At 44.1% G+C, this 27,177-nt stretch overlaps 1 protein-coding gene across 1 annotated transcript in view; it reads left to right on the top strand.

Annotated features, from left to right (window-relative positions):
- PCSK6 (proprotein convertase subtilisin/kexin type 6) overlaps window positions 1–27,177 on the top strand; it is a 182,069-nt gene that overhangs the window by 47,629 nt on the left and 107,263 nt on the right. The window contains 4 exon segments of the mRNA XM_055326425.1: window positions 14,090–14,200; window positions 14,738–14,881; window positions 15,962–16,038; window positions 18,299–18,387. Coding sequence (XP_055182400.1) covers window positions 14,090–14,200; window positions 14,738–14,881; window positions 15,962–16,038; window positions 18,299–18,387 — 421 coding nt within the window.

Genomic DNA, 27,177 nt, shown 5'->3' with positions numbered 1-27,177 from the left:
TGGTAAGCTTAAAAATTTAAGATGGTTAAATTAGCTTTTGATGACTTCTTTCATTCAGCAAGTGATGTTGGAATACCAGCTATGGGGCAGCACCGTTGGAGTGGGTGGTCAGGCTGATAGAAAATGAAGCAGTAAGTAGAAAAATATGTGATCTGTCACAGGGTGATGAGTGCTATGAGGGAAAATGAAGTTCATGTGAAAAGCAGTAGCAACAAAGAAATGAGGCCATTGGTAAATCATAGTTTTCAAATGTGGAAATCGCCTTCTCTTAAAAAGCAATGTGCTAAATGTTAGTTTGGGCTTCCAAGCTGGCACACAGTACTATTTCTTTATTCCCACAGAATATTTACAATAAAGTTTCCATGGAGAAATGGGTTCTTGGTTTGTCCCAGGTCACCCTACTGATAGTCATGGCTCCTTTTGTATTGGCTGAGCTAAGGGTAGGCAAGAGAGATGGATTAGGCCTGGGCACAGTACCTGAAACACCCTTCTCCAGAGTATTACTTCATGGTTTTCTGAATTCAAGCACATGAGAAAGTGGTCCTCATGCCACTCATTCATGTGATTGAGCTGTGACAAGACAGACATACCTTGTACATATTCCTGAACTGATTTTATAGATGGGTGACTAAAATGGGATATAGATGGGATAGGTGGATAGAAGGAAATAGATATGAAGCATTATGCTAATCCCATTATTCCTTCCTGGCAGGGAAAAGAATTCGATGTTTATTAAGGGACTACTGTGTGTTTGAGCACTTTAATGTATGTCATCTCCTCTGCTCATAGGGTGCTATGATTATCCCTACGTGTGTTCACACCACGGAATTGGAAGGAATGTTTTTCAAAGGGGCTGGTATATTTTTTTTTTCCTCCTGGAAGTGGAGCTAGATAGTAATTGCTGATTCCCACAGAACGGGACAATTGGAGAAGGATGAGCAGACCTGATGCTTCTATCAGTGTAAAGCTGAGTGGAAGGGGTTCTCTGTGCTGGTCACCAAAGAAATGTGGATTCTTTGAAGCTGCAAGAAGGATGCTGAGATTCACAGCAGCAGCATTTCTCAAAGCATCCAGAAACTTCTGAGCTGGGAAGAGAGTTGCTGCCAGGCTGTCCACAGTTTCACTTCCAAGCGAACAATGTGCCCTGTTTTGTAAAGACAACATGCTTGTTCTTCATCGGAAGTCTTCAGAGTTATTAAATTGTTACCATACAGATAGTTACAACACAGGTCAAGCCATTTGAATGGGGGAGCTCCCGTCTCCCAACAGAAGCATGCAATAAGAAGATAATGTGGCAGTGTACTTCCTGGCTCCTTTTCTGCAGGGCCTTCTGAGAATTAAGCTGTTTCTCAATTGTTAGAACTACAGCAGAGTTGAAATAGGACCTGAGTTTTATAGACATCCTTTTTTTTAAGTGACTAAATTTTAAAACATTTAAAAGTATCTTGGGCACCCGAGTGGCTCCATTAGTTAAGCATCCAACTCTTGATTTCAGCTTGGGCCGTGATCTCAGGGTCATGAGATAGAGTACCACATTGGGCTCTGCACTCAGCATGGAGTCCGCTTGAGATTTTTTTCCTCTGCCTCTGCGCCTACCCCTGCTTGTGTTTAGTGTCACTCACTTTCTCTCTCTCTCAAAATAAATAAATAAATCTTAAAAAAACAAAACAACAGGGGTGCCTGGGTGGTTCAGTTGGTTAAGCATCTGCCTTCAGCTTAGGTCTTGATCTCAAGGTGCTGGGATCAAGCCCTGCATCAGGCTCCCTGTCAGTAGGGAGTCTGCTTCTCCCTCTCCTTCTGTAGTACATAAGTAAAAAAAAAAAAAAAAAAAACAACATTCGGGGATCCCTGGGTGGCTCAGAGGTTAAGCGCCTGCCTTCGGCCCAGGATGTGATCCTGAAGTCCCGGGATCAAGTCCCACATCTGGCTCCCATATATGGAGCCTGCTTCTCTCTCTGCCTGTGTCTCTGCCATTCTCTGTCTCTGTGTGTTTCTCATGAATAAATACAATCTTTTTTTAAAAAAAAAAAAAAAAAACAACATTCAAAGGTATTCAACTTGACTGCATTTCCCTTCCTTCCCCAAATATTAATTGTGCACCTGCTGGATACTAGGCTCTGTGCCCCAGGGGAGGCAGAGATGCCCACCCAGCTGGTGTCTGCCCTGGGTGAGCCCCCAGCAGATTAGGGCACAGGAGTTGGGCGTGAGATTGTCCGAGGTAGCAGAGAGGGAGCCCGGGCAGGCTTGAGTGCACCGGGTGGGAGTGTCCAGACCCACCTCTGCAGTAGCATCTATGGTGCCAGACTCATTCATTTCAGGTGCATTCAGAGCCCTACATTCAGTTTGGAACTGAGGGCAAACCATTCCCAGTGATCAGTTGTGTCCTTGAAGGGAAGATTAGGAAGGATGGACTTTCTCTTAGCAAAGGCTATGGCAGTTAGGTTTTTCAAATAAAAGTCCTTTTTATACAAGAGCTTAATAAGCTCCTGACAGGGCTGCTATCAAAGCGTCTTGCCACTATAGAAGAAAGAGAAAAGGTAAACAGCCTGCACATTCCAGCCCTGCCTACGACTTCCACGCGATTGGCTCCTGCTCTCTTGCAGCACTAATTAAATTTGTAGCCGCAGGGAAAACATAGAGACATCTGAACCAATTATGAATTCGGAATCACAAGTGAAATACTTCTGTTTAAATTAGTCTAGTTGAATACAAACCAAATCAATTAGCTGTCAGGCTGACTAATATTTACTTTGCCTCATCATTCTGATTAAATATTGAGCAAAACTAGCTGTTTTACACAAGTGTTGAGTGTCACCTTCTTCTCACAGCGCACCAGGATGCTTTCCTACGTCAGCGAAGCGTTTCTGCGACATCTAGGCATTTGGAGATGGTGTGATTAGTATTAGTAAGGAAAGGGCAAGATGAGTTAATATTATTCAGAGACACTGGAATGCAAAGTTGCCATTGAGTTTGAATGACCATACTGGAAATGAATGTTGCAGTGCTTTGGGTACAGTGCGATTGAATGCAGATGGTTATTTTATTGTAATTAGCTTCAGTCTCTATTGTAAAAAAAAAAAAGCTCTTTGATAAGGGATGGAATTTACAATCCACCCCAACCTCACAAAAGAAAGCAAAACAAAACGCAAGTGGGAAGGGAGTACTTAAGACTTCTTTTCGCTGCCCATGTGCACACGCACGTGTGTACATATGGACATTTATTAAGCTACTTTTTGCATGAACCCTGTACCAGAATTGTGCTGTAATTTTCTTTACATTCTTAATTACCTTTACTTGATGTTTTGTTTTGTTTTATTTTGTTTTGTTTTGTATCAACCACCCTTGAAAAGGGCCATTTTGCTCCAAGTGCTTTGTGGATCAGCCTCCTCCTTGGGAGAACAGCTTGACTGTTCTCCGCGTGCAGTATCAGTCACTGGGTTTTTCCAAGGGCTGTCATTTAAGCAAACTGAAAGCATTTGTTTTTTAACTTGTTCTTTTGCCAAAAGTCTGGAGAAGGGTGGATGCTACAGAAGCATCAGCCAATGGCTGTAAGGGCTCACAAATTTTTTTTAAATTACTTGTTCTGATTTTGTTCCAAGCTGGCTTATAGTTCGGCATGGCTGGCTGCATCTTCCAGCCCTTACATTTTAGTGTGATGACTGTGGTTCAGCCCTTCCCTTCCTTTCCGTTCTCAGCCAGATTGATGACAGAAATGGAAGGATAAAGATGTTATAAGGCAGGCCCTCTGTGGCTCCTTCTGGGGCGGTGGGAGCCTTCAGTTTGAAGCTTCATTTCAGTGCTTTCAGCTCAAAAGTTGGAAATGATTTCTAGGACCAGGGTAGGCATTCTGTCTTGTAGGATGAGACTCTGCCCCCAGAGTTTAGTCAAAGCTCAGGTTTCTTTCCAGCAGTGATGCAACGTTTAGGCAGATCTTTCCATTAACCACAGATGGAATTTTATCTGAGAGTTTTGTGTGCTAGAGCCATTCAAAGTGCAAACAAAAAGTTCCTGGCAAATCCAAGCACATAGACAGTCAGTGACCAGATTGATCTCAGGGGCCGATGAACTTGAGCGGGCTGGGGGCATGGGAGGGATTTGTCCATCTGGCGACAGAAGAAATTTCCAGCTGTCTCTTCACATTTTCAGTATGACCTGGCCAGGTAGAGTGGAATGGCTACTGTGAATGGGCAACAATTAGAATGTTAAAATATGGTTTAAAAGATGGACCTTTATTATTTTTTCACTAGCACATTCTATGCTTCTGCCTAGATGCCTCATAGATTCTCAAAGTCCACACGTCCCCAACCCAAATGACCGCCTCTGACCTTGCCCCGTCTCAGAAGCGCCATCTGCATCCATGGCATGAGCAGTAACCTCCCTCACACCCGCATTTGTTTTACCTCCTACACAACTCTGTGATGCCCCTATACTGTGTCACCACCTGCACCCCTGCCTTCTCTCACCTGGACCACTGCCCTGCCCTCCTCACTGGCCTGCCATGTGCTTCCTTGCCTCTCACCAGTCTGCTCTCCCTCTCCCAAGAGATACTATAAAACACACGTGTGATGCTCCCACTGCCCCATTGGGAGGTCCTTCTTTCTCTGGCCTCCCTGTGGCCCTTGGACACCACCCTGGCCCTTGGTCCTCCTCAGATGGCACTGGCTCTTTCCCCCTGCAGAGTTTGTACAGACTGTCTTTCCCACTGTGTCTCTTGTTCATCATCTCATCTCAGCTTATTTTTGTCTGTCACCAGAAGTTAGCTCATCTTCTCTGACTTAACTTGCTCTTCCTACAGTTGTATGTTTATATTCTAGACTTGTGAGACTTCCTCACTGGATTCCAGAAGTGGAGGGGTCATGTCTGTTTATCCCCCTTCTCTTGTCCCAGTCTAACACTTGAGCTTAGCAGTGGCAGGGCCAGAGAGGGTCTTGGTGTGGGCTCTACATCCGGCATGCATTCCAAGCTACCACCGTCACAGGAGATGCACCATCTTGAAGGGTTTAGTGGTCACACAGGTGTAGGAGAAGTGTCCCAGTACACACAAGAGCAAGAATGAAGCCTGTCTGGCTCAGCAGCTGTCGGACTTACTTGACCACGGCCTCCTCCCTTTTGTTCCTGTAAACATCTGATTCCTGGCCATTTTGGAAAGAGTGCCAAGATTGCAGGCCCAGGTGGGGAGCACACAGGAGCACACAGCAGTGTTTGGTGGGAATGATGAATGGTTTAGTGTGCTTGGGATCTGGTAATGGACAGGGACAGGGTCAGCAGGAGCTGCAGATGGTGCCTGAGGGTGCCAGGAACATGAGGCTGGGGAGAGTGTTCAGTTTTCTGGACCCCAAGGAGAGGCAATGAGAAGGTAAGCTGACCTGAGATAGACAAACTTATAGTTAGAAGCACATGAGCACATCGCTTGCCAGTGGATTATAAAGTGCTCAAGGGCCAAGGCCACATCTCAGTTTTATTCCCTTATGAGTCTAGCAGATTAATCAGTAGATAGTAGATGGATGCTTAGTAAATGTTTATTGAAACATCTCAACTTGCACAGAGTAGGTTCACATAATCAAATTGTATCTCTTATCATCTGTTTATCCCCTTCTTTTTATGTAATGACTTTAGAAGTGACTTGTGGCCTGCCTTTGTAATATGATGACAAAAATCCTAGAAAGGGCCTGAATGAATTAATCATGTTGCATCGTGTATTGCTAAAGCCCACAGTGAAGATAGGACTGACAATGCCAGCTGGACACTGGGCACGTTGACCAGTGTCTACTTGGTGAACACCAGTGGGGAGCTAAGCTCTAGCCACCTGCCCTGTTGTCTGTGAGTAGAGGCAGGTGATAACTCAAAGAGGTACAGGGATACCTTCTCTTTTCTTTCAGCAGAGTAAGAACTGACAAATGAATGAAGAGAGTCCGTTTCCCAAAGTACTTTCACACTTCCTATTCTCTAAAACGGGCAAAATGACTACTGTCATGTCTCACCAACGTGAAACATTCATGGCCTGTGTAGTGTAGGATGGCAAGAGCTGGAGATGGTCTACATTTGTTTCAGCCATGGCTGTGAGTGAGGAAGTGGATTTGGGGCTAGGTCCCAGTCACCTCCCCGACATGGGAGGAACAGGGTGGTGGGTTTCTACACTGATTCAGAATACCCTTTATTGTGTTCGTTCATCTTCCTTCTCTTCTCCTTCATCCAGGGCCCAGGAGCCCTGGCTCCTGGGTTTCCAGCTGAGCAACTGCCAGAGCAGCCCAGCACCCCTTACCCTACCCCAAGGTGAGACCCTCAGGGGGGCTCAGGCATCTTACTGAGACAGGCTATAAAGAGGCTGTCTAGGCATTGCTTGCTTGGGGGGGTTGGTCCCTCTGCCCCTCCTCACCCCTAGAACCTAAGTGCTACTGCACTTCTCAACTCCTCACATGGAAAGCTCTGATCTACTTTCTGTGAGCCTAGCTGAATTCAATGGCTCATACTCATTTTGGAATCACAGGCCCCTTTGAAAAGCTGATGAAAGTTCTGGATTCTTTTTCTCTCTCCAGAGGAAAAAAAAGGAAAATACATGCTCATGTCTATACCACTTTGCCTCTAGTTTTTGGGGCTTCCTGGGACTGTCACCTGTCCTTCCATTCTTGAGGGACCCTAGGCCCTAGAGGAAGAAAGCCCCAGCTTAGCTCCCTGCTCATGTCATGTGTGCATTAACCATTGCCTGTCACAAGACCAGGACCACCTTGCATGCTGTAGGGTGACTGACACTTGTCAAGGAGTATTCTTTTTCTTTCTTTCAATTCCCTACTCAGTGGGTTAGCTTCTTACTTAGCTCATCACCTGGTTGAAAGTTGGCCCAATGCTCGTGTTGGCCAAAGGTGTTGAGAAGAGTCAGTGTTGATGGGCACCGAGTTCTAAGTATCAGAGCCTAATGGAGTGCAAAGGTGGCTCAGGAATGGGCTGATCTGACCCCCTGATTACAGATTGGCCGCTGAAGCGCAGGCAGGCTGCCTAGCCTCCTACAAGCAGAGTGAGGTTGATTGTCTACATTATCTCTGGAGAGCTCGCTCTCTCCTGGAGGAGGTCTTGGGATTTGGCACCTGGGCCCTCGGGGGTCTGGCCTCGGACTTCTTCCTTGGCTATTCCCTGGCCTGCAGTCAGGACTGGCTTACTCACAAGCTAACAGGAGAGGAATTTCCCTGTCCTTCAGCAAGTACAGAATAAGCTGCCCTTCACTTTGATGATGCTTAGGGGGAAAGAAAAAAGAGAGCTGGCAGGAGCCGTCTCCCATGTTCTGGATACAATGTGCATAGAACTCAGAACCTACGTAGAATGAACTCTCAACAAACCGAACATACCAGTGGGTACTTCATGGAAGTTTAGCAGCTTGAGTCAAATGTGTGGTCTTCCCCCTGAGGCCGTAGGGCCCTCTGAGGGTGTGGGGACAAAGGATCCTGTGAATGGCCTTTGTTGCCTTAGCTCTATCTCCAGACAAAGACTCTGGAGCCCCCCTCTAGGACTTTCCAGCTCCTACCAACTTCCTGAGGCTTCTGAAGCCATAGTGGGCCCCTATGAGCAATTGAGGGCTTTACAGCATGGCATGGGCACATGGTGGCTTCGGATGGAACAGAGCTGGACTTTCATGCTCTCATTGGTGGCATTGGCTCATGGGAGGAAGCTACAAAACAAACCCCATTGTCACTTGTCAAGCCTATGACTGATGTGCTGGGCCAGCTTCTGGTCTGTCAGCATGCTGTGGGCCACAGGGAAGAGGACATGACCAGGGCTGCCTAAGGCATGCCTGCCAAAATGACACTTGGACAATTTTACAGTACAGTAGCATTGATAACCCATGATACCCACAGGCATCTAGTGGAATCCTGATCATTTATGTTACCTCTTTATACCCATCTTTAAATTGTAATTACCTTATCAGGGCACCTGGATGGCTTAGTCGGTTAAGCATCTGCCTTCAGCTCAGGTCATGATCTCAGGGTCCTGGGATGAAGCCCCGCATTAGGCTCCCTACTCAGTGGGGAGTCTGCTTCTCCCTCCCCCTCTGTCCCTTCCCCATTTTGTGCTCGCTCGCTCTCTCTCTGTCAAATAAATAAATAATATGTTTAAAAAAATTTTTTTTTACCTCATCTACAGAATGGCATTCACCAGATGCCTAATTTTAATTTGATTGACTTCTTGAGAAGAAAGATGGAGGGGCATGCCTGGCAAAAGAAAGCATTGCTATTCACATAACCTTGGGAAGATTTTGAAGTCTTCTGCATGACTAGAATTCTCTCCCACAGAGCAAATAAGTTCTATGATAAATATGCTATATGTATAGCAAGCAACATAGAAAAAAAACCAAAGATAAAAAGAAAAGGGTCAGTGTGAGGTTCCACCTTCACAACATGACTTTGAGGAAATCAAGACATTTTATACAGGTTTGTACAGGTCTGCTAAAAGAGATGATTTGTTTGGGCCAGACGTGGCATTTGACAAACCATGCTCTTGCCCCAGATCACTTTATGGTTGATGTTACACACACACACAAATTCAGTCAAGGTCATCGGGTAGTCATTAAGGCTATCACGTTTTCTCCTCTGCAATGTGTTTTTAAAAGTCTACCTGTGGTTATATTTGTAATCTGAAATGTATCCATTTACCTTCACTCTTGCATTCAAGAAGCATGTAGTGAGCTCCTTCTGTATGCCACATGTTGCCTGGCATGCTGAAATACAGTGCTGAGCAAAACCCAGGCCCTGCCCACAGGCCCATGGGGAGTGGAGGGTCATCAGACAGACCTCCGGACACATCCAGTTATGAACTGGCCAGTGCTTGAAGAGCGAGGTGCAGGACAAGCCCTCAACTTCTGGCAGAGACTCACCTAAGTATGTGTTCATTCTGTGTCAGTTTTCATTTTGCCTTTTCAGTAAGAAAGAGGATGATCTATCAGTCCAGCAAATCTTTGCTGAGCAAGTACCTGTTGCAGGGCAGGTGTTTGCTGAGAGCTGGGGAAACAAGGGTGACCTCAATCATCCCTCCTCTGAAAGGAAAAAAGAGCTGTCAAATAGTGTGCACACTGTCAGATGAGGGCATGCAGGGGTGCCTGGGCCCCCCAAGGGGAACCCCTCAACAGCCAGCCTGGATGTCAGAATGGGCTTCCAGGGTGTGCAGAGGTCAAAAGATGGATACAGGGATGCCTGGGTGGCTCAGTGGTTGAGCGTCTGCCTTTGGCTAAGGTTGTGATCCCAGGCTTGGGATTGAGTCCCACATTGGGCTCCCCATGGGGAGCCTGCTTCTCCCTCTGCCTATGTCTCTCCCTCTCTCTCTGTGTCTCTCGTGAATAAATAATTAAATCTTAAAAATAAAATAAAATAATTAATATAATATATAATATAATATAATATAATATAATATAATATAATATTGGTAAAGAGCTGCTGCCTCGAGCATCTCTCCCTGGCCTAATGCAGGCTTAGCCACCATGGCCACTTCTCTGGGGTCCTGTATGTTCTCATCACTAGCAATGAGAGGAGAGGTCTGGCTGAGCTAGGGCTTCCAGATCCTCCTTTAGCAGAACAGCCTCGTGGATTCTGAAACATTTAAGAATCTCAGCCCTGATTAAGGCCACTATTTAAATCCGCATTACTCTCTGAGGGCAGCTGTAACAAATGACCACACACTGGGTGGCTTAAAATAATAGAAATTTATTCTCTCACAGTCCTGAATTCTAGAATTCTGGAATCAAGGTATCAATAGGGCAGTAGCTCCTCTGAAGACTCCAGTTGAGAATAATCTCTCCTTGCCTCTTCCAGCTGCTGGTGGCCCCAGGTGTTCCTTGGCTCAGGCTGCATCCCTCCCACCTCTGCTTCTGTCTCTGTCTTCCTAAGGGCTTGTCCTTCTGCCTTCTTGTATGGGGACCCTTGTCGTTGGAATTTAGGTCACATCCAAATAATCCAGGGTGGTCTCATCTGGAGATCCACAACTTAGTTACTTCTGGGTGGACATACCTTTGGGAGGCCACCATCTACTTAGGTATAGTAGGTGAGAGGCCACCTACTATAAAACCTATGGAGAGGGATCCCTGGATGGCTCAGCGGTTTGGCGCCTGCCTTTGGCCCAAGGCGTTGCGTGGTCCTGGAGTCCCGAGATTGAGTCCACATCAGGCTTACTGCATGGAGCCTGCTTCTCCCTCTGCCTGTGTCTCTGCCTCTCTCTCTCTCATGAATAAATAAATAAAATATTTAAAAAAAAAACCCTATGGAGAGGCGCCTGGGTGGCTCAGTTGGTTGATCGTCTGACTCTTTGATTTTAGCTCAGGTCAGATCTCAGGGTCACAGGATCAAGTCCCACATTGGGTTCCACGCTCAACGTGGAGTCTGCTTGAGATCCTCTGTCTCCCTCTGTCCTCCCCCTGCTCATTCCCTCTCTCTTTTTCTCTCTCTAAAATAAATAAATAAATAAATAAATAAATAAATAAATAAATAAATAAATAAAAGAAATCTTTTAAAAAGCCTATGGAGAGTGAAGTAGAAGGAGCAGGTACTTTCTTGTGTGTAGTATTTCTCCTTCCTTCAATCCAATGACCTGAAGGTTTGACAAGTCTTCGTAAGGAGGTTGGGCTCAATCCTTACAAGGCATACTTGGGCATTAAATGTATTTTATTATGCTCCAGGCCCACTCCCTTGCAGGCTTACTTGAGTTTAGGACTTATTTTCTGAGCTATATGTCTGTGGCCTTGAAAGGTAGATCATGTGTAGTACTGTCTCTTCCATTTTTCACCAAGAGGAAGTCTGAGCGCCTCCCCAGGAAGTTCTGAGGTAATCTGGATGGACCATGAGGGAAGCTTCAATGTAAAGGGACAATCCAGGGAAACTTCCAGAGAAATATTATGAAAAACACTTGAAACCCCACAAAGGATCTCAGGTTGCCTTTTCTAATAAAGATAATCACATGCATCAAGGAAAATAGCCTCAGTCAGGTCTCCCTCCCAGCCATGACATCCATCATCAGGACTGTTTTGCCATATTTGTTCTCCAGTTCTGCAGAAAAATGATTCCATTTGTGACACCTCCTTGGAGATGCTAAACTATGTACCCCTTTCTCATAAATCACATCACTATTCATGAACAAAGACCCTCAGACGTGCCTGTGTGAGGGTAACCCCATTAGCAAGGACAGGTCCAGATATTATTTGATGAGATACCTAAAGTTTCAGTCATGGGTTTTGGGTCATTAGCACCTCTGACCTTCCTGGATAGGCCAGGTGGCTCCTAGGTTCCAACCTGAGGGGCATCTGCAGAGCCCTGTCTTTGAGTTGGAGGTGCAGGAGAGGGTACTTTGGTGCTGGATGGGACCCAGTGGTATTCAGGCATCAGACACAGAGCTAGACTCTGTCACAACTTTGTCAAGCAGACAACTGAATGAGCAACCACAAGGGCCATACCATCCAGAAATCATGGCAGGTAGACCTAGCAGATGCCAAAATGCAGGAGTCTAGAATCCCCTTGTATTTCCCTGCAGTTGGCTGAGAAACAAGGCAATGACTGGGGCCCAGAGAAAGAAAATGGGAAGCAAGCCCAGACCAAGGGACCACTGGCCAAATCAGCCTGTGACAGTGAGGTCACCTGTGATTCCATCTGAATAATTTGTTGTATTTGGTTCCATTGGCCTGACAAGGCCTCACTGGCAGTCAAAGACTTATAATAACCTGTTGCGGGAGAGAGGGCTGCCCCTGAGACCACACTGGAGGGAGAGCCCCAAACTGTACTGTGGACCACAAGCCATTATAGCCCACTCTCAGAACTGGGTGGTAACGTTGGATTTTTACCTAGAGTCCAGCTGTGACTTGGAGGCCGGGATGCCCACACTCTTTCATCCCACTAGGGGACTATCTTATAACTTCTGGCAACATGGTTTCTTATGTCACCTACCTGATTTGGGGAAGTCACCCACTCGGGCTTGAAAGAGGAGAGAGTTCACCTCCTTCTCTGTAACTGAAAGTGGGGCCTGGTGGCCACAGTAGCAGAAGGCGCTGGATGTTAGTAAGGTAAGTGGTGAGTCAGTGGGGCAAGATTGATGGGAACACAGTGGAGCCATTAGTGGTATACATAACACTTGATTTTGTAATTAGGATGTTTAGCAGATTAGGAAATATTGTCTCAGGTATCTTATGCCAAGCAAATCTTTTCTGGTTCAGGCAATGATATATGGGCAAGTTGCAGAATGCCATCGGAGGGTGTTCTGAAGGAAATATCTCATTGTATAGTTTTATTTTCCATGGAAGTATTTATCCATATAACTTCCAAGCAGTTATAAATTATCTAGGACTTGGGGCCTAATTTTAGTACCTAAGCCCAAAATTGTTTTTGAGCTGTTTATGGTATTTCTAAGTAACCTGGTCTCCTGGTGTTTCATGAACAAAGCACATTGGTGGTGGGACAGGCTGTGATACTTCTTTCTAAGCATTTTGTCTTGTTGACCAAGGTTGCCTTTCAGATCAATCCCTACCCTTAGATGTGAGGCTGTGTATGAGGCTGTTCTGCTTTTGTCTGTCAGGACAGTGTAGGGTAGTTGAGGGCAAGAGAGGTCTGAGGGAAGACATCTTGCCCCTCTGCCCTTGGGTGCCTTTATTCCTTTCAAGAGTTGTCCTGGGTGGCTCCCATGGTGGCTGTGCCAGCCTTGGGTCTGGAGCCTGGGGTCACCAGCCTTGCCTGGTCTCCAGATCCCTCTGGGTTTCCACCACCCCCAACTTTGAGGTTCCCATCACCCACTCTTCCTCCTCCTTCTGCCTTCCCTACCCTGTGCCACCTGTCCACTACTTCAGAGCCTGCATCACACTCTGGGCTGCTTGGTGCAAGCCCCCATCCAGAGCACAGATTCCTGAGAGCAGAGCCCCAGTGCCCTCAGCCTGCCCATCTCTACCTCAGCCAGACTGAGCCCCAGAGGGAGCCATTACTGAATCAGGTGAGACCACAGTAGCAGGACCAAAAAAATGCTTTGCTTGAGGGCATGGGAATTCTTTTGTCCATGATCTTTTAAAAATAAAAATAAAACAGAATGAAACAAATCTCTTCTACCTTGAAAAACTCAGACACACATACACTTAAGTGAGTACTATACCAGTTCATATGCCAGTGCCCCCTCAAGACAACTTGTGGTGAGACCCATTGTACAGATGAACAAACTGAGGCCACGAGGTTACTGGACTGCTCTCAGTCATCCAGCTGCTGAGTATGGGACTGGGTTTTGAATCTAGGCAGCTAAGCTCCTGGATTCCTGCTCTTAAATGTCATGTGTACTCCCTCTCAAACCGTTTTCCTTGGCTGTGAAGGCAGATCATGCCAATTGGAAATTTATGAAACTGTGAAAATAATTTAGAAATTTGAAATTACCAATAATGTCACCACTGAAGGGCAGCCTGGTGGTGCAGTGGTTTAGCACCGCCTGCAGCCTAGGGCATGATCCTGGAGACCCTGGATCGAGTCCCACGTCAGGCTCTCTGCATGGAGCCTGCTTCTCCCTCTGCCTGTGTCTCTGCCTCTCTCTCTGTGTCTCTATGAATAAATAAATAAATAATCTTTTAAAAAAATGTCACCACTGAATTGCTGCTATTAATATTTTGCCATATCTCTTTCTAGATTTTTTTCTGTGTGCTTATTTTGGTGCCATGTTTCCAGTGGCTGCTAAAAATTCCAGTGAATTTACTGATTCCTGTCCCCTATTGAACATCTTGCTTCCAACTTCCAATAACCATTTGATCAGTTTCTCCCCTCTTTCAGCTCTTTCCATTCTCATACATGTATTTCCTTCATATTCAGGACAAGGGTCACCAGACAATTTACTGGCAACTTCACAAGCTGTCTCTCTCTCTCTCTTTTTTTTCAGTAGAATGATCTCAAAACCTCTTTTTCCTGCCATATACACAAACGAGTTCTAATGTTTCAAATGTGGTCATTTTGGAGTGAAAATGTCTCCTTGGTATTTACTATCCAAGACTTCTGTGACACGGATATTCATGAAAAAGGACACTTGTAGTACCTACCGAGAGACTATGGACAATTATGAGACCCTCTTTAAAATAAATAGTAACTGCATTTCTCCCTGCCAGGTGAAATGGCTCCAACAACAAGAAGTGAAACGCAGGGTGAAGAGACAGGTGCGAAGCGACCCTCAGGCCCTCTATTTCAATGACCCCATTTGGTCCAACATGTGGTACATGGTGAGTAGGATGTGGGCCTCACTGCCCCTGGGGCATTTGCACTGCTGTGCTTCCGAGATAGGTTAATTTCTCCCAGCAAAGCTAAATTCTCATGACAACTGGAAATTGACACACTTCCTATCAGTGTGAACCCCCTACTTCAGTGCTGTGTAGCACAAACTTTCTTGTGCAGGTTTTAAAAATGATGTGCAAGCTCCCAGGGAGAGTGGCGGGGGGTGGGAGTGGTGTTTGAGCAGGGGAGTGATTTATAAGTTTAATGAAAATGAGAGCCCCCAAAGGGAGATGGTGCCCTAGGAAAATGATAGATTGCCAGGTGCGGAAAAAGCATGGGAGCTCTTCCTATTTACTCTTCTTAGAAATGGGTGGGAGAAAGCAGTTGTCTGCTCTGTAGGGCATGGGGAAGAGTTTCCTCCTCATAGCACGCATAAGAGCATCCCTGCTGGGTTTACAGGGTATGATATATCCATCTTATTCCAAGGGATGGTCGCAAGGAGTGCCCCTGCTGGGTGGGGTGCTTTGTGTCTTCTGTGCATACAGCATTGTGGTGACAAGAACAGCCGCTGCCGATCAGAAATGAATGTCCAGGCAGCGTGGAAGAAGGGCTACACTGGGAAAAATGTGGTGGTCACCATCCTCGATGATGGCATAGAGCGGAATCACCCGGACCTGGCCCCAAACTATGTAAGTCAGGCCTAGGAATGTGCAAAGATATTCAACCATGCTAGTCAGTAAAGGAATACAAAAGGTTTCCCCCTCCCACCCCATTATACTAAACAACACAGAGAGCCATGATGGGAAGGGGTGGGAAAACACGCTTCCCTGTGCTATCCTGGAGCTAGGGGTTGTACAGAAGGATTCGTTCAGATGTTTGAGGAGTCACATATGCACACATGACATGATTGAAGCCTGGGCTCTGGACCTGACTGCCTGGGTTCCTCTTCTGCCTCACAGCACATTGCTTCATTTCTGGACCTCAGTGTCACCATCTGTAAAGTGGCATCTCATCAGGTAGTTGTGAGGATTGAATGTGTTTGTAAGTGTAAAGAAGAGAGCCAGGCATGGATTGCATACATTCGCTGTTCTAAGGCACCCGTATGCCTAACGACAGTTAAGTTCAACCATGTCCTGTCTGTTTGAGAGACAATTATGCAGCCCTTAAAAATGACAGTTTTGAAGTCAACAACTCGGGAAAGCTTTTCTGATGTGTTTTAAAAGGAGGATATGAAATGATATGAATACTACGATTGTGAATGTATAAGCAAAGACATGAACATTAGAAGTATAAGATGCCGGACATTCTGACACATACGACAACACAGATGAAGCTGGAGGACATTGTATGCAAGAAGCCAATCATGAAAAATCCAGATACTATATAATTGTGCTTGTAAGAAGCACCTAGAGCAGTCAAATTCACAGACACAGAAAACAGAAGGGGGGTTGTCAGGAGCTGGGATAGTGGGGAGTTAGTGTCTGATGGGTGCAGGGTGTCAGTTTTGCAAGATGAAGAGGTTTGGGGATGGAGGGTTGTGATGGTTGCACAACAGTGTGAATATACTTAATGCCATTGAACTTTATACTTTAAAATGGTTAGGGTACATTTTGTAGTGTGTATTTTACTGCAATAAAAATATATATAAGATGATAGTTATAGGAAGAGAGTACCAGGTGTATGTTTTTCTCTACTTTCTAAAAGAGGCATGAAAATAATTTAAAGCATACTGTACTATTTCTCTTCAGTCACTGAGATTCCTTTCTTAGGATTCCTACGCAAGCTATGATGTCAACGGAAATGATTATGACCCATCTCCACGTTATGATGCCAGCAATGAAAATAAGTATGTTACTTTGTCTCCTCTTTCCTTGCTTCCCTGTTCTTCTCCCTGCAGAATCACTATTGAACTGTCCCCCAGGAGGGATTCCAGGAGGGTGATGGGGCTGCCTGGCTAGTATCTGGGGCTTACCCAGAAGCCAGATGTGGCACAGCCTGTCAGGCACAAGACAGTTTCTGTGGATTTTTGCCTCTTCCTTAGGTGCATCACCTCTGCTGGTCAACTAGAAATTGATGTGTGACCAACATTATTCCTATTTCCAACCTTGTCTCCATGACCAGCTCTGTTAAGACAGTGGTTTGGGGGTACCTGGGTGACTCAGATAGTTAAGCATTTGCCTTCAGCTCAAGTCTTGGGATTGAGCCCTGTTTAGGGCTCCCTGCTCAGTGGGGAGTCTGCTTCTCTCTCTCCTTTACCCCTCTGCCTCCTCCTCCCCACCACCACCACTCATGCATGAGCTGTCTCTCTCTCTCAAATGAATAAATAAACTCTTTAAAAAAAAAAAAAACAACCTGGCAGTTTGGCCTATTTGAGCACACGTCAGTGCCTGAGCTTTTTTTGTCTCCATCTATGACCTTGCAAGAGAGGTGGAAGGGGTGTGAATGATATTGGATAAATCTGGGTTTAAATCCTAACTCTACGATTCCTGACTATGTGGCTCCATCTCAGTCTTAGAGACTTTCCTGTGGAGATGATGTTCCTTAGCTCCTGGGGTTGTGGGATGGGTGAGCAGACAGGTGAAGGACATACACTGCGGGGGTGGGGGTGCAGTCTATATAGCTGTTTTTATCACTTTGCAAATGAAGGCAGTGGGGTCTGGAGAGATTAGGTGACTTGTACGCTGTAAGTGGCAGCCCTGGGGGTAGAAACCAGTTTCACAAAACTGGTCCTGGGAGTTCATTTGCTATGTCCTGTTTATCTTTTTTTTTTCTGTTAGCATTTCCCGTACCCTGAACTCTTACCATTCCTCAAAAAATATTTAGGAGGAAAGAGCAAAAGCCCTTTCTTTTATCTCTCAGCTGACATTACACTTGCCAAGGTGCATTCTCCCTCCATATAGTATTTTGCTTTTCTGTAGATTCCATGGTGAGGTTCAAATTCTGGTGCCCATGCCGTGCTGTGCAGGGAGGCTCAGTGAAGCTGACATGTTCGACACAACAGACTGCAGAGCTCTCCAGAGCCCGCAGAATTCCCAGCCCTGAGGGCTGCCTCCCTGCCTCAAGTCCCAAGGTCACGGCCAGAGATGCCCTTCCTGCTCAGCGGTGGACATGCCTGGGGTGCAGGGTGCCTTGATTCCCAGCCACACATCCAGGGGGCAGGGAGGATTGATCCCGACTCAAGGCAGTGACCCATGAAGGGCAGGCTTGAATCTGGATGAGGCATGGAGCTCTGTGAAAATGGGAACAGCCCTAGCCCTGGCTGTGAGGCCGCCCAAGGTCAACAGAAGGATGGATGACTCCCTTCCAGAAGGCTAGCACACAGACCTAGGACTCTTTAAACATGGTTTTAAATTTGAATCAATGATTCTCATCCCTGTGGACTCTTCTTAGAGATGTGCTGTTTAAACTTGCCCATATTTTGGTCTGCTAGAGAAATTACCTCGATGCAGCACGTTGGGAATTGGGGTCATTACTGAGGAAAGCAATTTGTTTTTCCGGTAATTTCCTCATAATCCCTCTGCCACTGTTGAGTGTTCCAATTTAGAGCGTTCTTCCTCAGCTCCTGCTTAAGTGACCGTGGAGGTGATGGGAAGACTGTCCCGAGGTGAGCATGGGGGCAATGGGTACATAGGGGACCCATTGGTTCCTCCTTCATCCTGTCAGCCCAGCAGTCTATACTGCACCTGTAATGTGCCAGGCAATGTTCTGTTAGTCATTTGAATGCATAGCTCCAGAGGAGGGAAGCCTGGGACCCTGGGTGCTGGAAGCAGAAGCCCCACCCTCAGTCCTAGGGTTTTGGGGAAGAGATACCCCTGAACCAATATTCACCTTTATGGCCAGAAGGCCTCATTCGCCTGCTGATGTGGACTGTGGCAGGGCCAGGACTGTCCAGGGCTGGCCAAAGCCTGGTATGATGCTCCCTCCCAGAGGAGCTGGCCATCAAAGGAGGGGTGTTGTTGCACTGAGAGGGGAGGCAGGACGTAGGCTTTTGTGTCATATCTGGACTTAGGTCTAACTGGCTCTCTTCCTAGAAGACCTGAGCAATGCCCTGAATCCACCACAGGTTGCTGGGCTGAGCCCTAACCTCGTTTTCTGCTTTGCTTCAGACATGGCACCCGTTGTGCGGGCGAGGTCGCAGCTTCAGCCAACAACTCTTACTGCATCGTGGGCATAGCATACAATGCCAAAATAGGAGGTAAGGTCTGGGAGTGCAGGGCCTGGGAGCTTTGGGGCCAGTGGCAGGGGTGGCGGGGTGACCCATCCTGCCATGCTCAGCAGCTTTGCCTCTGCTGCCTCAGATACCCAGGCCTGCAGCCACGTGCTACGTATGCAGAGGAACTGCTCACTGTTTGACCTGAAAAGCCATCAGAAAGGCACCCTCTTTCTCTTTTCTGGTCCTGCTAGTCTGACTCACCTCCAGCCCCCAGACCACCCCTCCTATGAGGCCACATTGGCTTCCTCCTGCTCCCAGCCCTGCAGTGGCTCTGTGTCACTTCCATAACCTGCTGGCCCCCATCTCTTGCCCCTGCCCCCCTTTTTAGCCAGAAGACATTTATCATACTGTCTGTCCCCACCCTCCCCACCCCCCTGCCACATGTAATCTTCCCAATTTGGCCTGGGCTGGCAGGATTCCTTCCCATCACCCCAGAGCCTCCTTCTGCCTCTCCCTTTGGCTCCATACCCACTTGACTCCTCCCTGGCTTGTTCACCACAGTGTGTAGGGGACTTGGTCTTCCAGGACCCTGTAAGGAGCAATGCCTGACCCCAGGTGTTTCTGCCTCTCCTGTTCTCCATTTATGAGTCAGACTTCCCTTGCTAGGTTAAGGCTTTAGAGCATAGTCACAAGTCTTCCTTCACCACCTGAGCCTGGCAGTTTGACAGTTCAAACTGGCAATCAACAAGTACTCTGAAGTATCAGTTGGGAACGTTTCGTTGAGCTGGGAATTGAGCAGGTGCATGCCATGGGCATGAATGGCCGTTGACCATCCAGATGGCTTTGGGGCACCACTATTCTCATTTGGGACTCTCTCAGTTTGGAGATACTCATGCTCACTCAATGGGCATGCTAGGATGCTCCTGTGGCACTGCTATAGCCCTTTCAGGTCTACTATGCACTGCACAAGTAGAGAGGTTGGGCTGTGGATTCCCTGGATCCCCCTGGAGGTTTTGATGAGTGAATACTCCTAAAAAGTCTCTCCACAAACTGTAGGACCAGGGTGACCTGGATAACAATCCCATTCCCATGACCTGCTAGCTGTGTGTCCTTGGATAACCAATGTAGCTTCTCTGAGCCTTGGTTCCTTCACCTGTGGGGGAAGAATGGCAATAATTCAGCTGACTCCTGGGGTCTGTTCTGACACTGAAGTGAGATACTATGTGTGAAAGCATTGGCTCAGGGCTAAGTCTGCAGGGAGCAATAGAATCTGAGCAATTCCATTCCTCCTACTAAAACTCAAAGGGATAGACCCCACCTTTAGGATTGTCTGAGCCTTGCTCCCCAGAGACCCTGGACTGGCAGCATTGACAATGTCTGGGAGCTATTAGAAGTGCAGCATAGTCGCCCCTGTCCCAGACCTATTGGGTCAGGATCTACATTATAACAAAATCCCTAGAGGGTGGGACAGTGAGAAGTGCTGGTTTAGTAGTTTTTGGAGTCAGGCAGGTAGGTAACACCCACACTGTGGGCTGTGATGAGCAGCCAGTGGAGTTATGGAGGTAAAGAATCTCCAGAGAATGTGCACGTGGGTATGGTTGGTTCTCACCCTATACTCATTGCAAAATTGTATACCAGTTTCCCAAATTCTGAAGAGATCAAGTCTATGACCAGGGATTGGGACCAGGAATATATTTTTTAATTAATGCATTTAATACCTTTGACGATGAACTGTACATATAATATGGTGCTAGCCACTGAAGGGAAGGATAAGACAGACATAATCTGGGACCTTCTAGGAGCTCCACACATCTTTGGTATGAACAGTGTGAACATGAAAGACAGTATAAGACCAAGTCCTGAAATGATAGAGGCAAACCAGGGTTCCCAAGGGTGGCAGTGTAAGCACTTGGTGAAGGCAGAAGCATGAGAATAAGGCATGGGCTCAAACTGAGGGAATTTGTGAACAGAGAAAGTGCTGAGGGAAAAATAGGATCTGGAGCGTGGAGGGGTGCTACATAGAGTTAGGGACCACAGAGTGGGACTGGCCATGGAGAGGCAAGTGTGGGGTTGGAGGCTGGCACTGGCCCAGGGAATCTGTGACAGTTGTGTCTACAAAAATGCCTGTACACTGCTTCAACCCGCCACACAGGCAGCCATCCCTTCTTCCTCCAAGCCCAGCCTTGGATAGGGCAATCTTCAGGCACCCCTAGTATAGCTTCCCTCTCTGCATGTGCTAATGTACAGCAGAGTTTTTCTGAGATGCCCATGGAGCTGATCATGAGCTAGACTCTTAAAAAAAATTTTTTTTAGCTGTCGCCCAAGAGATTGAAGTGTATATCCTAACTTCTTCCAATCTCTTTGAAATTACTATTATTCAATTTCACGTATTACATATGAACAGATTATTTGAGTTCATACTCTCATGCTTTGCACTGTTGTTCTTATGTTTTATTTCATGTTATAGACCCACATACATTGTTATTCTTGCTTTAAACAGTTGACTATAAAGTACTAATGGAAAGGAATATATTTGCATATTCGCCATTTCCAGTCCTCATCCTTACTTTCTAGCTTTGGATTTCTATCTGGTTTCGATTTTTCTGTAGCCTGAGAATTTCTTTTCGTATCTTTTGAAGCACAAGTATAGTGGTGATAATTTATCTCAGCATTTATTTGGAAGTGTCATAATTTCATTCTCATTTTTGAAAGAAATTTTACTGAACATAGGATTCTAATGTGATCTGTTTTTCTTTCAACACTTTAAAAATGTTCTTCCATTGTCTTCTGGCATCCATTGTTTCTGATGATGTCACATAATGTGATTACTTTTTTTGTATCTGCGATTTGCCTGTGACTAGAATGTCCTTTGGTGTAATTCTGTTCATGTTTATCTAGCTTGGGGTTTGCTTGGCTTCCTAGTGGCTTGTTCTTACTTTTTCATCTAAGTCAAATGTGGAAAAAAATTGTCAGTATTTGTTTTAATTTTTTTTCAAACTTATTTTCTCTCTCTTCTCTTTGAATACCAGTTATAGTTGTTAGATTGCTTAATATACCTTACAGGTTATTGAAGCTGTGTTCATTCTTTTAAGGCCTTTTTTTCTCTGTGTGTTTCAAATGATATGATTCTATCACTGTCTTTGGGTCCATTAATACTTTCTTTTGTTGTGTCAATCTGTTGTTAATTCCATCCAATAATTTTTTTTTTTAACTTTCAGATCTTGTGCCATTCTGTCCTGTGATTTCCACTTGAAATTTTTTTTCTGTTTCCAGGTCTTTCCTGAGGTTCTTCTTCTCTTCACCCATTATTTCTATCTTTTCTCTTAGATTTTTTACCATATTTGTAAGAGTTACTTTAAAGACTTGTACTAATTCCAGTCTAGGTCTGGGTGTTTCTAATGATTGGTTTTTCTTTTTACAGTGGGTCACACACCTCTGTTTTTTGCACATGGCTAGTACTTTTTTCCTGTGCACCAGACATTGTTGTGCTACCTTGTAGAGACTCTGGATTCTGTGATCTTTGAATGCTATTGAGTTTTGTTCTAGCAGTCTGGAGGTTTGATTATTCATTTTTTTAAAATTTTTTATTTTTTATTTATTTATGATAGTCACACACAGAGAGAGAGAGAGAGAGAGAGAGAGGCAGAGACACAGGCAGAGGGAGAAGCAGGCTCCATGCACTGGGAGCCCAACGTGGGACTCGATCCCGGGTCTCCAGGATCGCGCCCTGGGCCAAAGGCAGGCGCCAAACCGCTGCGCCACCCAGGGATCCCCTGATTATTCATTTTTTGATGGTTGATCTCTTTCTGATTTGTCCCTGGCCTTAGGGAAGATTCTTTATTCCAACCACATGGTCTTTACTTCTAGATTGTGACCCTTTGGGCATCTCAGTAGAAAGATTGAAAGGTTTACCAAGACCTCTAACTTGACAAGAGTCAAGCTCCAAATTGACTCCCCTGGGATAGGCAGCAGCTGAGATATCCACTTAGCTCATTCAACCTCCAGCTGTTCTTTTCCTCCTGAACCTCTTAGAGTCTTGCCCAAACATGTTTAGGTCAGGGTTCAGCCAAGTGTTTGAAAGGAGTTATATGTATGTCCTCTTCTGTGGCTCTCTCCTTTCTAGGATTTATCGCAATTTCCAGCTGCTCTAGCAATCCCAAACCACATCCCCTGACTCCCCAGGAGAATTAGATTGTGCTTTCCTTCTTGAGTTAGCTTCTCTATACCAAGAGAATTGGGGAGTTCTCTCGGAAGAAAAGTTATTTAAACTTAACATCATAACCAGTATTCCCTTCTTTCAAGAACTGAATCCCCTGCCTGCTGCTGCCTTCTCCTGGTTGCTTTCTGATGCCCTTAAAAAAAAAGCCCTATTTCATTTAGTAAATATTTTGTTGAGAATTTACCATTATTGTTTTTTAAAGGAGTTGGTGTGATAGAATCTACTCTGCTGATATTAGAACCAAAACTAGTGGTTTATATTTCTTTACTGAATAGATGATATATTAGGTACTATTGCTGCATGACAGTCACTGCAAAACGTTGCTCCTTAACCAACAAACTTTTGTCATCAAGCAGAAACAGTGGCTCCAGGTCACTCATAAGGTTGCAGTCAAGCTGTTGGCTGTGACTTTAGTCTGAATGCTTGACTCAGGCTGGAGGATCCACTTCCAAGATGGTCACTTATTTGGCTATTGGCTGGAGTCTTCCTTTCCTTGCTGACTGGTGGCAAGAGTCCTTCTTCCTTGATTCCTCACCATGTGCAGGTCTCCATAGGGTTCTTAGAACATCGCCAGAACATGGTAGTTATCTTCTTTCATTTAAGGTGAGTCAAGAGAGACAAGAAAGAAGCAGCAATATTTTTTATAACCTAGTCTTAGAAGTTACATACCATTACTTTGGAGAAATAGACCATTATGTCTGACAAACAGTCAAGGGGAAATTAGGCCACACCTCTTGAATGGAAAAGTATCAAAGAATTTGTGGGTGTGACTTAAAATCACCACAGATGGGCTCCTAAAATTTTGGCTACATATTTATACACATGGAGTAATTTTGTTCTACCAACTTGCTTTATCAGACTGTGCATTTCTTATATGTTCTTTCACATAAAAATAATTAAATCAAATGAAAGAATTAGTAGAACTGTCCAAATCCTATCTGTAAAATAATATTCTCACTAGAACATTACTAATACATGTAATGATTTATCAAAGAATGGAAGAGTACAGAGGAGAAGGTAAAATATCTAGATCCTGGTGAAAATAAGAATTACCAGTACTTACTGAATGTTTGCTAGATAGTAGGCACTGACCTAAGGTCTCTGTATTTTTTTAAATTTTATTTATTTTAGAGAGAGAGTGCACAAAAGCAGGGGGAGGGACAGGAGAGGGAGAATCTCAAGCAGGCTCCAACTCCCTGCTCAGCAGGCCAGAGCCTCCATCTCACCACCCTGAGACCATGGCCTAAACAGAAATCCAAAGTTGGTTGCTTAACCAACAGAGCCACCCAGGTGCCCCTATATGTATTCTTATGTAACCTACATAAGACTCTGTGTTACAGATGCTGCTGTTACCTCTATTTCAGTGATGAGGGCCAGAGAGGTTTTCTAATTTGCCCCAAGATCAAACCAACCTGGCTCCAGGTACCAGCTCTTTCTATCTACTCTTTAATAGAAATCTTTAAACCATATATACAGATGGATGGGTGAATGGCTGGATGGATGGCTGTTATTTCATTGACATTTGATCATACTATACTTGTTTTTAGTAAAATATATTAAACTTAATTTTATGCAAACAGCATGAGAAATTAAATCAAACTGAGTAATTCCTGAACTCCAGATTTAATTTTATGTTTCAATTTATATATTTGTTTAACATTTAATTTTATGCTTAATTTGATTTATGTGAATGTAATGGAAGAAAAAGAAACTTAACTTGAAACCAAGACATTGCTGAACTTCACATAAATATTTTATTGTAATGAAATATTTTCTCAAATAGCCCTTTAAGGTTATTTAAAACAAAACAAATCTCAAGGTTGTGAAAATCTTTCAGAGGCCAAGGTTACTTTTTTAATGTCTAATTTGACTTATGTGAATTTAACAGAAGAAAAACAAACTTAAAATGAGGGAATTGCTGGGCCTCACATAAATATTTCATTATGATGAAATATTTTCTCAAATACTCCTCTAAGGTTATTTAAAAAAAAAAAAAAAGCACCCAAGACTATGAAAATCTTTAAGATTCTCGGGTTACTTTTTTTTTTTTTAATTATATGTTTCCCATAGTGGATAATTAGATAATTAGCACCTTTTCACCCTCACAGCTTGATTTCAGATTTTTGTCATTGTTTTTAGTTCTCAGGGTTCAATAGTAATCATCTGTCACTATCATTCTGACAGTTAGTCTTATTAGTCTTATTTCACCACCATTATTTTCAGTGCAGTTTTTCCATTCCTGAGCTATTTGTTTTTGATTCATCTCTTAGTTCACTGGATTTCATCACTGAGGAATTTTCTTCAGGAAAGGCAAACAGGTGCTATATTTTCCTAGTTCTTTCATCTTTGAGAATGTCCAAAGGTTGCTTTTGCCTTTGAATTATATTTGTGTTGTCTATTCTATCCTTACAGAACCTAGCAAACATCACTTTGTTTGTCCCTGGACTCACTGTTGCTTGGAAAAGTTATAGGTCAACCCGATTTTTTTCCCCTTATAGGACACATGACTTCATGGCTTGTGTAGAATTCTTCCTTTAAACATGAAGTCCAGTAGCTTTGCTGGACCACCTGGGCCTGAGGATTATTCTATAGCAGCTGTTCTTGGGATTTAATATTCTTGAAAAGATCTGGGTATTTTTTTTCTTTCAGGCAACTTCTGTTATTGTTTTGACTATTTTGGGTTCCATATATGCAGTTCTATTCTTTGTGTGTACCACTTATACATATATTGGGTTTCTGTTATCTTACTTCTGTATTTCTTTCCAATCATATTTAACTTTTTGTTTATTTCTTATTTATTTATTTATTTATTTAATTTATTTAATTAATTTATTTATTTATTATTTTTTGTTTTTCTCGAGGCTGTCCTCTATGTTTTTAGCAGTTTCACCAGTGTCTTTTTTCCTAAAGAAAACTCTAGTAAGGCTTTCATTTCTAAAATTGTTTAATGTTTTCCTTCTATTTCTGTCCTGAGGATAAAAACACTTAGGGCCTCTTTCCTTTGTCTTATCATCTCTTCATTGAACTCTTGTATATCTTTGATCTCTTGCTTCAGAGAGAAATTATATTTTCATTCAATTATGCAGAAGTGTTTGTTTATGCTTTCATTATTCTCTTGCACTTGTTATGCCCCATTTTTCCTTGTTTCTTGTAGCATTATTGTATAGATATCATGCTAGTCACTTTTTGGTTCTTATTAATGACCAACTGGAGAGTAGATGAGGGCTTTCTCTCTAAGCCAGTAAGATGCTAAAATTTGGGGGTGAGGGGTAGGGAGGAGCAGGGGAGAGATCAAGGCTGCGGGCATCAAGGTCATGGGTCTGTGGACCTAGATCCTTCTCTTCTGCCAGTCTAATAGCTTTAAGAGCTCCTCTACCCTCATCAGTGAATTAGCGTTAGCTCATGTTATGCTTGCCACAGTGGGGATGGGGCAGAGCTGATTGTCACTTGCTTTTTATCCTCCAACAAACCATGTCACAAAAAAAATGCCTGTTCTTTTTTTTTTTTAAGATTTTATTTATTTTGAGAGAGAGAGAGAGAGAGAGAGAGAGAGAACAAGTGGGGAGAGGCAGAAGGAGAGAGAGAGAGGGAGAGAGAAAGGGACAAGCATACTCCCTGCTGAGTAGGGATTCTGATCTGGGGCTCGATCCCAGGACCCTGAGATCATGACCAAGCCAAACTCAGATATTTAACAGACCAAGACACTCTGGTGTCCTAAAATGCCTGTTCTTGGAAAGACAACGCATCCGTATAGTTCTTGATCAGACCGCACTGTTTCTAGAAGAATAGACTTTTCACTTTTGCTGTGAAAGTGAACCCCCTCCTAACCCCCCAGCCACCTGATGCCTGGTCACAAGGTCCTTAGGTGTATTGCCTACTTTATGGTGGAATCACAGAGCCATGTGTCATCTTCATTGTTTTCAGAGAGGAGAGTGGGGTTAACTGGGAATCTCTTTCATTTCAGAGAAATTTTAATTTTTTTAAGTTGTAGAGCTGTATATTAATGATTTGTGCCTTTTTTCTATGTGTAATATTTCAATAAAAATCTGTTTAAAATTTTTTATGTTGTTAGATTAATCATTTTCGTGACTCCTGGGTTTGGAATCTTGCTTAGAAAAATCCAAGATAATAAATCAATTGTCCTATATTTCTTCTAAAAATTTAGCTTTAGAAAAATAGTTCATCCTAAAGCTTTTATGGTTTTGTCTTTTGCATTTAGCCTTTTAATCCATATGGAATTTATTTCTGTGCATGGTGTGAAGAAGAGACCTAACTTTATTTTTCCCTGCAGTTAATATTTAGTGATCTGCACATGCCACCCTAATCCTCCATTGTCTCCTTAGTTTCATTAGCCTATTTGTTTTTAATCCTTAAATAAGACCTCACTATTAGTTATTATATAGTTTAAGCAGATTTTTTTTAGATAACTTATAGGACATATTTCCTCTTACAGTTCTTTTTCAAAAATTTCTTGGCTATTCTTGCACATTTTCTCTTTCAGATGAACTTGAGAATCTGCTTGTCAAGTTCCATAAAAAAATCCTGTTGGGATTTTGATTGGGATTGCATGGAAATTATAGATTAATTGGGGGAGAATTGACATCTTTACAATA

Source organism: Nyctereutes procyonoides, unplaced genomic scaffold (genome assembly GCF_905146905.1).
Source record: "Nyctereutes procyonoides isolate TBG_1078 unplaced genomic scaffold, NYPRO_anot_genome, whole genome shotgun sequence".
NCBI lineage: Eukaryota > Metazoa > Chordata > Mammalia > Carnivora > Canidae > Nyctereutes > Nyctereutes procyonoides.
Note: the sequence above shows the minus strand (reverse complement) of the source record. Positions and strands in the feature narration are given on the sequence as shown.